Here is a 9,267-nt window from a genome sequence, read left to right as displayed (position 1 = left end):
TATTGCTCACGACGTGATGAATGCGAACGAGTGGCAAAGAATTTGAGAACCTACTTCCAGGTAACGTTATTTTAGTCATTTTTTATCAAATTGTTCTCAGCTAATATATTTCGATTTGCAAAAAGGATAACATTGCTCGAGAGTTAGAGCTTCGAAATTCAAGTGGAAAGCGTAGGCGTGCATTAAAAACGACCATTGAACCGTATCACGCGGGAATGGCTGGCTCCAGACGACGTACAATTCAAAATGCTTTCATGCGTGGTGATCTAAAGATTGTGGTTGCAACTATAGCCTTTGGAATGGGTATTAATAAAGCGGACATTCGATGTGTCATTCACTACAATATGCCCATGAATTTCGAGAGCTACGTGCAAGAAGTGGGAAGAGCCGGTCGTGATGGAAAACCAGCACATTGTCACTTGTTTTTGGATTCGAAAGTAGGAAAAATTCTTCATCGAATTCACTTTTTGTTGGTCATAGAGTCATTTATTCAAACCACATATCGATTCCAATTTGTAGGGTGAAGACAAAGTGGAATTGCGTCGTCACATTTACGCAAATTCTATCGATCGTCACATCATTCGTAAGCTTTTGCACAAGATTTTCAAACCGTGTGCTTGTAAAAAGTCTGAACCGGCTGCAGTGAAAGCCAGCGCTGAGGATGCGGTTCAAGCAGATATTGATGCTCTTCAAGGTATCAACTGGAATGACGAAGTGGAAGAAGGCTCATCTGGCAATCGAAATTGCCCCGGTCATGAAATTTGCTTCTCCGTTGATGAAACCATTAACGAATTGGATATTCCGGAGGAGAACATTGCGACACTATTGTGCTACTTGGAATTACACGATCAACGATATGTGAAAGCATTGAGTAAAGCGTACATTCAGTGCAAAGTTCTTTCATACGGTGGACCCAAGGCACTCAAGAATGCCGCCTTAAAATGTCCTCCACTGGCAATGGCCATTGCACTGGACATACGGAAGGGAATCTCACACGACAACTCAACCTTCATTGAATTCCCCGTGATTGATATCGCATCGGCCATCGGATGGAACAGCGGAGTGGTCAAATATCAACTCAAACAGCTTGAATGGACAACAGGTTGGTTCATTTAAAATCGGATCTTTTTTTCTTTCTTCTGTTCTATATTTTGAGCTGTGTTGATTTGAGTAAAATTCTTTATTATTTCAAAATTCTGAATAAAAAATGTCTTCTTAGAAAATGGTGCTTCTAAGCGGTCGAACATTTCAGTAGAGTTCTCTGATCTCGGTTTTCGTGTCATGGCTCCCGGTGATCTTACTCCAGCTGAACTTGATTCAACACTCGATATGCTATTCTCACGAGTCAAGGAGCAAGAGAACAATCAAGTAAATCAAGTAAGCGTAACAATTCGTGGAATAATTTCATTTTTCTGTAATCAATCGTCTCTTGTTGCAAATTTAAATGAATCATTTGTAATTTTTCGTTTAGTTGGAGAATGTTTTCCGTGGTTTGACATCGGTTGCCGTGAAATCATCATTGGCTTGTGCAGCAGTTGAACCGAACGATGAGCGATCGGAGCGACTAAAACAGCTCGTTCGCAAATACTTCCAGTCCAACGAGAGAGTTGACTATGCAGCAAGTATAACGGAACTACCACCGCCAGATCCGGCTATGGATGATTACATCATTTCGGATGTTTATACCATGATTTCACGATACCCAGAGAATAAGTTCACCGGTCGTAGTTTGGCAAGAATCTTCCATGGAGTGCAAAGTCCCGTGTTCCCAGCGGTGATTTGGAGCCGCTGCAAACACTGGCGCGCACATTTAAAGACTGATTTCAATCATATCGTTAAATTGGCAAACACAGTTATCTTGAAACTTCGAACATAGACTGTTTAGGATTAAGTAATTGATTTTCGATATGAAACATTTAAATGGATTAAAATCAAATCTCGTAGAGCTATTGAACGAAATGTTTTTTTTACTTCCCTGTATTTCATTGAAATCTATTGAAATGTTCGTATTAAAAAAATGTTAAGGAAAAAAAACAACATTTCTGTTCTTCATGCAAATAAAATGTGCACGAGAGTCAGTTGTTGCTCAACTGGCCATATGGCTGTTCGGAATCGAGGCGAGACTTGAGAAAATAATGAAAATCCATTTTTACTGCCCACAGCCAATGATCTACAGAAATGTTAAGATTTTTCTTGTTGTTATTTTAAAAATGATTTTTAATTTTTTCCCTGTTTTCATATGCAAAAAAATATCATATTTCGCCATATACCAAGAGCAACGCGAAAACGTAACATTTCTTATCAACAAATGAGAGCAACAAGAAGAAAGAGAAAAAAGAAAGAAAGAACGTTTAGCAATGCACTTTTTTCTTCTGAAAAGAAGAAAGAACGGTTTACAACTAAGCAAGTGAGCTGTTGAAGTGCAGTAAAGAAGAAGATTTTTTGAGAAAACATGCAATTCAATGAGCAGACAAGAGAAAGAGAGAAAATCTATGCGAAATTTTACTTCAAGGTAGAGTTTGTTTTAAATAGTGGCTAGTTGACAAGTTGTAAAGATAATTTTAAATAAAAGAATATAAAAAAAAATGGAATTTGTCTCCATAATTAAAAAGGAAAAGATAAAAAAAGAGAAAAGCTGTGGCAATCTAGATTTTATACATATGTTTTTTTTTTACAATAAACTCGAAGTGATTCGAATCATTTTAATCAAATTTATTGATTACAAAGCACTTCAATTGTCCCATTATTCTTTTTCTTCGGTTGTCGCTTTGATTTTAGCTTCGACACTCTGCTCTCCTTAGAAAAATAGTACATTGCAGCATCATTCGATTGATTTCTTTTGTCTGAATAAGTGTTGTTCGGATGATTTGGCTGTGACACAAGCAAATGTGATGTTCCTTCATTGAGTTGGCATACATGTGGATTAATTGGATCGTCAACAAACTCTTCAACGTTTCCTATCTGAGGATAGTCCTCATCGATAACCATTCCTACTTTGTAGCTATTATTTCCAGGTGTACACGCAGTTACTGAAAGTTCAGAAATATTTTTGAAAACAAAAAAAGATTTCGAAAAAGAGCAAACCAAATTCACAAAAAAACTAGTTTATCTGACGTTAAATTTGGAATTTTATTTATAAAAATTGTAATAAAAAAACAGAAAAGCTGATAACCTCTGCATAATAAAGAACCAAATGAAGTGTTCACTAGAGGAACCAATGCACACAAGGGGGTAGACACAGTTTTTTAACGTACAAGTTTTGACGAATTTGTCTCATTTTGCACCGAGTAGTTCCGAGTAACTCCATGCATTTTAAATGTAAACTCGAAACTACTCAAAACACTCAGTTGACTTTGACAGTTCTCTGTGTATACTACACATTACACTGAACCAAATGGCACCGAGTAGCATCGAGTAGATTCTAGTATCGCCGAGTGTTTGTTGAGTATGAATTTGTGTCTAACCCTTTGAATGCACACATATTTCAGAACAAGTAAATGTATTATCAAAGAAAAATATGTTTTGGCGTATGGATGAGCTTCCTTTGCTATTTTATCGCTTGTAATTCGGCTAATCATCTGTTTACGATTCATGGCATGAAGGCATGGCGTTTTTGATAAATATGAGCAATTAATCGATTCGAAATTTAACAAAGAGATTTGCGTTCTAAATCTCCTTTTTCTCTTTTTTAGTTTTGATTTTTTTTTTTGATTTTTCGTTGCTTTTTCACGACATCATTGACAACATCATCATCATTATTTTCAGGTGGTGACGGCGACGATACCAATGGCATTGGTGTTTGTGTTGGTGGCGGTGGAGGTAGCTCAACAGCAGGCTTTCGCGCTAAAATCATAATTGTGCGTCGCACCAAATAGTCGTCGCCCTCATGAAATTGTGGCGGCCTCGGCATAGCTGAAGACTCGATCAGCCTGTAGATAAACGCCCCCTGCTTCTGACGAAACATCGATGTTAAGCATTACATCGCCTGGATCGCCTGGTGGCCAGTTTATGAGGCGCTGTAAAGATGCAAATTGAGCTTGCGGCGCATTCAGCTGGGTAACCAAAAGCGAATTGGCCGACGACTTTCGATCTCACCTCGGTCATTGACTTGATTGTCTTGATCGCCTTGATTTGGAATGCGCTGTTGAAGTAAATTGGCGAATCTTCAGAAAGAGATAGAAAGAGAAAGAGAGAAATGAAAGAGAAAGATATCATCAGAGAGAGAAATGAAAATAAAAACAAATAGAGAGAGAGAGAAGGATAAAGAGAAAGACAAAGACAAAGACAGGAAAGAAAAAGAGCTATGCAAACTCAAACATAGTCAAATCCACACAAACACTCCCTCACTCAAACACACACCTGGCGATCAAATCTTCTTGGCTGTTGTGATGACGTCTTCAACATATTCACGGTGATGCAGAAAACGACTGATTGCAGTATTCAACTCTTGACATAAACGATTATCTAAATAAAGAGAGAAAGAGAAGAAAAAACAGAAAAAGTATATATATATGAGCTGCTGAGAATAAAAGGCTGACGATTGCAGGTTTTTCCTAGGGGGATTTAACTACGTGAAAACTTGTAAAAAAATGATATAAACGCGCACGAAATTGTTTCATTCACCAGAGAACTTGCATGATTCCACTCAGTTGACAAGTTCCGTATTAAAACAACATGCGCGAACTTGTGCGAGTTTGTGTGCAAACATGAAGCTGGACGACGCGCACACATCAGTCGTTCCATTTGTTATATCTATCTGGATTAACTTTTTCTTCCAACACTTTCTCCAGCTCTTTAAAAATATTTCCTTTGTCCATTTTATAATTATATAAATCTTTGAACTTTTGGAAAGGATGTGAAAAATCTTTATACACGTAAACAACCGATTTTTAGTTTGTAACGCGTTTTAGTTGTCAAATAACAACTTGAAAAACGCGCAAAACCATAAACAAACTTGTGCAACGAAATTCATTTGCTTTTTCCGTCGCAGATTTTGGAATTGGACAAAATTGAAACGCATCATTGGAGCGTCGTGGGAGTGAGTGCTGTAACTGGCGAGAAGCTCTTAGCATCAATCGACTGGATGATTGACGACATCGCAAAACGAATATTCACGCTTGATTAATTTGAGTCTCTCTCTCTATATTTTATACACGTAATTCAATGATCGCACTAACTGTGTTAACCAAACTGCAAATGCTCTAAAGTATTTTCACCGCTAAGAATCATTCTCAACATATTTTGTTATACGAAATTATTGAATGAAAGCTATGAACTAAAATCCAAATCAGGGATCGAAACCAAACTAAAGCGAATATTTGGTTTGAGTGTGTGAACAAACCAAACCATTCGGAACGTTCTGAAAAATGGTTTGTATGGCACACAGAAACGTTTATGCTCACGTGTATTATTAACAATACTAACACAGTGACAACACGCTTGAACGTTGCTCATACAAACCATACTCAGAACGTTTCGCTTGATACGGTTTGCTGCGAGCAGTAAAACCGTTCCAAAATCGGTTTGTATGAGAAACGTCAACTGATTTTCGATCCCTGATCCAAATTTCATATGTTTATTCGCATTGTTTTATTTTTGTTGTTGTTGTGGGTTTTGATTTTAGCTATGTATGAATTTCTATCCCTTAGCTGCGTATCAATTTTAGATTGGACAATAACAAAACTCCACGCATCTCCGCACAAGTTAATAGTTGAACCATACGGGGAGCGTATGGGAAGTTTTCTTTTGTTCCATATAAACAATGATTCTTCTTGATTTCAAAAATATTTCAATTTCAAGTACGACTTAATGAGTAAAATGGATTTGCTAGAAGAATTCGTTAGAAAATAAATGATACAAATTTGTTTTTTTTACATCTAGGTAAATATAACCGGTCAAAGTAATTTCATATCAAACATAATATTCTTAAATTTTAATTACGGAAATTGATGTTTTTCATTATTCGAACGACTTTTGAACGGTGGTTTAAGTATTTAAGATGATACTTAATATGTACTATGCTATTGTATTATGTATACATATGACAAATACATATACCAGCGCTATTACAATAATGTCAACGAGCTATCAAGAAAGAGAAATGTACTCAAGTGACTTTCAATTGTATTTCGAAGAGAATCCATTTATTTGACAAATTATTTCATTCAATTCGATTCAGTTTTGTTCCCTGGTGTTTTCGAGAGTAGGTATAATATATAATTCAACACATTTCGAAAATAATTGATTTCCCCACTGCAGTTCTTTGTTATTTATTTAAAATGGCTGAAATGGCTGATGCAAAAGGTGAATTGGAACAAGAGTGCACGGAAACTGTAGATGGTCAACCGGAGCAGAAGAAGAAAAGGCTCGATGAGAGCACAGATTCAAATAATCACATAAAAATCACTGACCTCAACCAATTTTGCTTGGAAAAAATCTTCGCTCATTTGTCTTTGGAAGACCTACTTGACGTATCGGATTCCAACAAATATCTTAAATTGGCCACTCGTATGCCATTCGTTTGGAACTATGCTGGGAAATCAGTCAGGATTGATCAGCAGGAAATAAGACATTACAGCACTGATAAGGGGATAATAATGTTTGAGCCTTATACAGATATTCAGAAACACACAGGAGATGAAGATATAGTGATTGTAGATCTAAAAAAAGGTTTTCAAATGGTACGTTGCTTCGGTGGCCTGATAACCGAGCTCAATTTGCGGTTTTTTTCATTTTATAAAAAAAATAGTTCCGAAAACTATAAACGCCTTGTGAGTTACATAGACGAATTTTGCGCTGAATCATTAAAAAAAGTTTCATTAGACGAGGGGTGGAGAATTGAATACCTCGAAAAACCATTTTTAAACGTCGAAGACTTGACAATCCACGCTTTAATTAATTTTAAAGAGAAATGTTTGAGCTCGCTGTTCCCAAAATTGAATCGCTTGCATTTAAATCGATTTTTCGAAGATAAACTCTCAGTTCTATCGGAGTATTTTCCAAATTTACAAGATTTAAAATTGCGTTGTCACAGTGTCCTGGTTTTTGATAATCTTGCTACCATATTCCAACTTAATCCAAATATAAGAAGTTTGGAGATCGGTACATGCAATTTCAATAACTTCAATAGCTTCAGTGAACGCTATCTACAATCTATTGAAAGTCTTTATATTCATAGCTTTGAAGTCCAAGAATATGACAATTCGATACATTTTTCAAATGTTAAAAAATTCAAAATTCGATATTTATTATGCAACATAAATGCTCCTAGCCTGACAAAAATTCCTTTTTCATTCAGTGAGTTGAAAGAGTTCGAAATTGATTGTTTTCACACATTTCCTGGGTTTTTCATTAATTTTATCAATGAAAATCCGATGATTGAAAAATTAACGTTTACACGTTATGGTTTACTCAAAAATGTGTTAGTGACAGAGGATTTGGTGGCTGTGCTACCATTTTTAAAAGAAATTTTTTTCGATAATGCGATTCAAAACACTAGAAACGTATTACCAACTTTGTTGCCGTATTTAGAGTCTTTGAGACGTTTTACTTTTCGTACTAGAGATACGGATGAAGAAATCAGGGCAGGTTGCGGCGACAAATGGCGATTCTATCGCCATGAGGAATATAATAGGATCGTAACGTTGGAACCCAATGAGGCGAATGTTTGAATTTCCATTTATTCAATTCTTTCCCGTGGGAATAAACATATACCTGGAACACATATACATAAAAACATTCATTCTTCTATATCAGATTCAAGTTAAATTGGAAAATAAAGCTAGTTAATTCATTCTTTAGAATGGAAGTTTGTTACATGTATTTAAAATAAAACCAAAACATACAACGGATAATATAAAATTAAGACAATAAATAGGAGCTCATGAGAAAAAATTTGAATTGAATGTGAACGGTGTGCCGTATATCGGATCTTTTAAACTTTCAACAATTTTACAAACTATAAGTTGAAATATTTCAATACCAATATAGTTCGATCATAAAATGATGTCCCCTATTTCAATAAATTGATATAGAAAAAAATGTTTAAAAAAATGTTATTTGTAAATATTTATCAAAACTTTGATCGAATATTTTTTTACCGTAAATACAATAGTTATAGAAGGGAATGCTGGCATGTTTTGGTAATGGAATTGTATATGATACTGCCAACATGGAATAACAACAATGTAGTGTATAAATAAGCTTTGAACAAAGCACCACAACATATCCCACTGAGTGTGTTTTGTGTATGGATGCCGCATGGCTCACTTAAACACTCATTCCATGTAGAGACGTGCATAGCACAGACTTATGTCATGCGTCGCCTGCGTCGTTTCAGCTGGCTGAGATATCCGTCTCAGCTATTTTACGAGATACTGAGAGAGATATAACAATGACTGGTTGTCACCATTTGTCACATTTTCGGCTCTCTCTTGGCCATCTGACAGTATTTCTAATAGTGAATCATTCATTTTACGGATCTTAGCAGGGCGCTCATCACTGGAATCGTTCCCATTGAACGAGAGCTTTGCTTTCTGTGCATTCTTTTCAAGCGATGACATTATGGAATAAACACAGAGTCGAGCTAATACCGACAGCTGTGGTTCGATCAACTCAAATTTTCTGAAATCAAAATGAAGAATGAGCATAGAGATTACAAATGACGACAGTAGAAGGGAGATTTTCATAAAACGTCATATTAAAATGTGTATTAAATTAACTTACTGTGTCTTGTTCAACAGAATGATTGGCAGTATATCAGACAGCAAAGTTACTGTGCATTTTTGGATGTTCAAATGCATAACCGCAAACACTATGTCCATGGATTTACTGATATCCTATTGATGGAAATTGTAATTGAGATTCAGACCTTTTTAATCAAGTAAAAATTGTTGCAATAATTGGAGGCCAGATCTTTTTTTTTCGTTAGAAAAAAGTCTCGCAAGTGGACCCGACTTTCCCACTTGGAAAATTTACAAAAAATAATTTCATTGACCATCTTCGAGACAAGCCAATACGGTCCACATGACTGCAACAGATTATCAAGAACTTGTGTTACCTTCACCGATAGCCATCCACGGCTCGAAACGGTACTCCAAACTTCACAGAATTGCTCTTCAAGCGGCTGATGCGATACAATATTCAGCATTGGCGATCGTACTTTTTGGTTTTGATGCGTGTCCGTTTGCATTTTGCGTATAATTTGGCTGGTTAGATTCAGGCGTTCGTTGTTTGTGGCATTCATTTCATCGCTCGTGTTGAGCGTAA

At 36.1% G+C, this 9,267-nt stretch overlaps 2 protein-coding genes and 1 long non-coding RNA gene across 4 annotated transcripts; 2 read left to right on the top strand and 1 right to left on the bottom strand.

The window, feature by feature from the left end:
• The first annotated feature begins 6 nt into the window (after positions 1 to 6).
• LOC129570999 (ATP-dependent DNA helicase Q4-like) lies at positions 7 to 1,954 on the top strand. Its single transcript, XM_055450733.1, has 5 exons — positions 7 to 60; positions 126 to 437; positions 520 to 1,102; positions 1,220 to 1,377; positions 1,472 to 1,954. The coding sequence occupies exons 2-5, from the start codon at positions 216 to 218 to the stop codon at positions 1,874 to 1,876; spliced, it is 1,368 nt and encodes a 455-aa protein (XP_055306708.1). The 5' UTR covers positions 7 to 60; positions 126 to 215; the 3' UTR covers positions 1,877 to 1,954.
• A 700-nt stretch (positions 1,955 to 2,654) lies between these two features.
• Positions 2,655 to 5,442, bottom strand: LOC129571000 (uncharacterized). Of its 2 annotated transcripts, XR_008688198.1 has the most exons (4): positions 5,178 to 5,442; positions 4,360 to 4,464; positions 3,173 to 4,163; positions 2,655 to 3,029 (listed from the first exon to the last, which is right to left on the bottom strand). It is a non-coding gene; the product is annotated as an uncharacterized LOC129571000 (long non-coding RNA). The 2 variants fall into 2 exon arrangements; XR_008688197.1 differs by having other exon boundaries at positions 4,360 to 5,441.
• On the top strand, positions 4,702 to 8,052 carry LOC129570998 (uncharacterized). The gene is made up of 3 exons (XM_055450732.1): positions 4,702 to 4,874; positions 4,991 to 6,206; positions 6,259 to 8,052. Exon 3 carries the CDS (start codon positions 6,279 to 6,281, stop codon positions 7,668 to 7,670), a length of 1,392 nt encoding a protein of 463 aa, XP_055306707.1. The 5' UTR covers positions 4,702 to 4,874; positions 4,991 to 6,206; positions 6,259 to 6,278; the 3' UTR covers positions 7,671 to 8,052.
• Positions 8,053 to 9,267: the final 1,215 nt, after the last annotated feature.

The sequence above is a fragment of the Sitodiplosis mosellana genome, unplaced genomic scaffold (genome assembly GCF_009176505.1).
Source record: "Sitodiplosis mosellana isolate CC-2019 unplaced genomic scaffold, AAFC_SMos_1.0 Smas_scaffold_931, whole genome shotgun sequence".
NCBI classification, from domain to species: Eukaryota; Metazoa; Arthropoda; class Insecta; order Diptera; family Cecidomyiidae; genus Sitodiplosis; species Sitodiplosis mosellana.
Note: the sequence above shows the minus strand (reverse complement) of the source record. Positions and strands in the feature narration are given on the sequence as shown.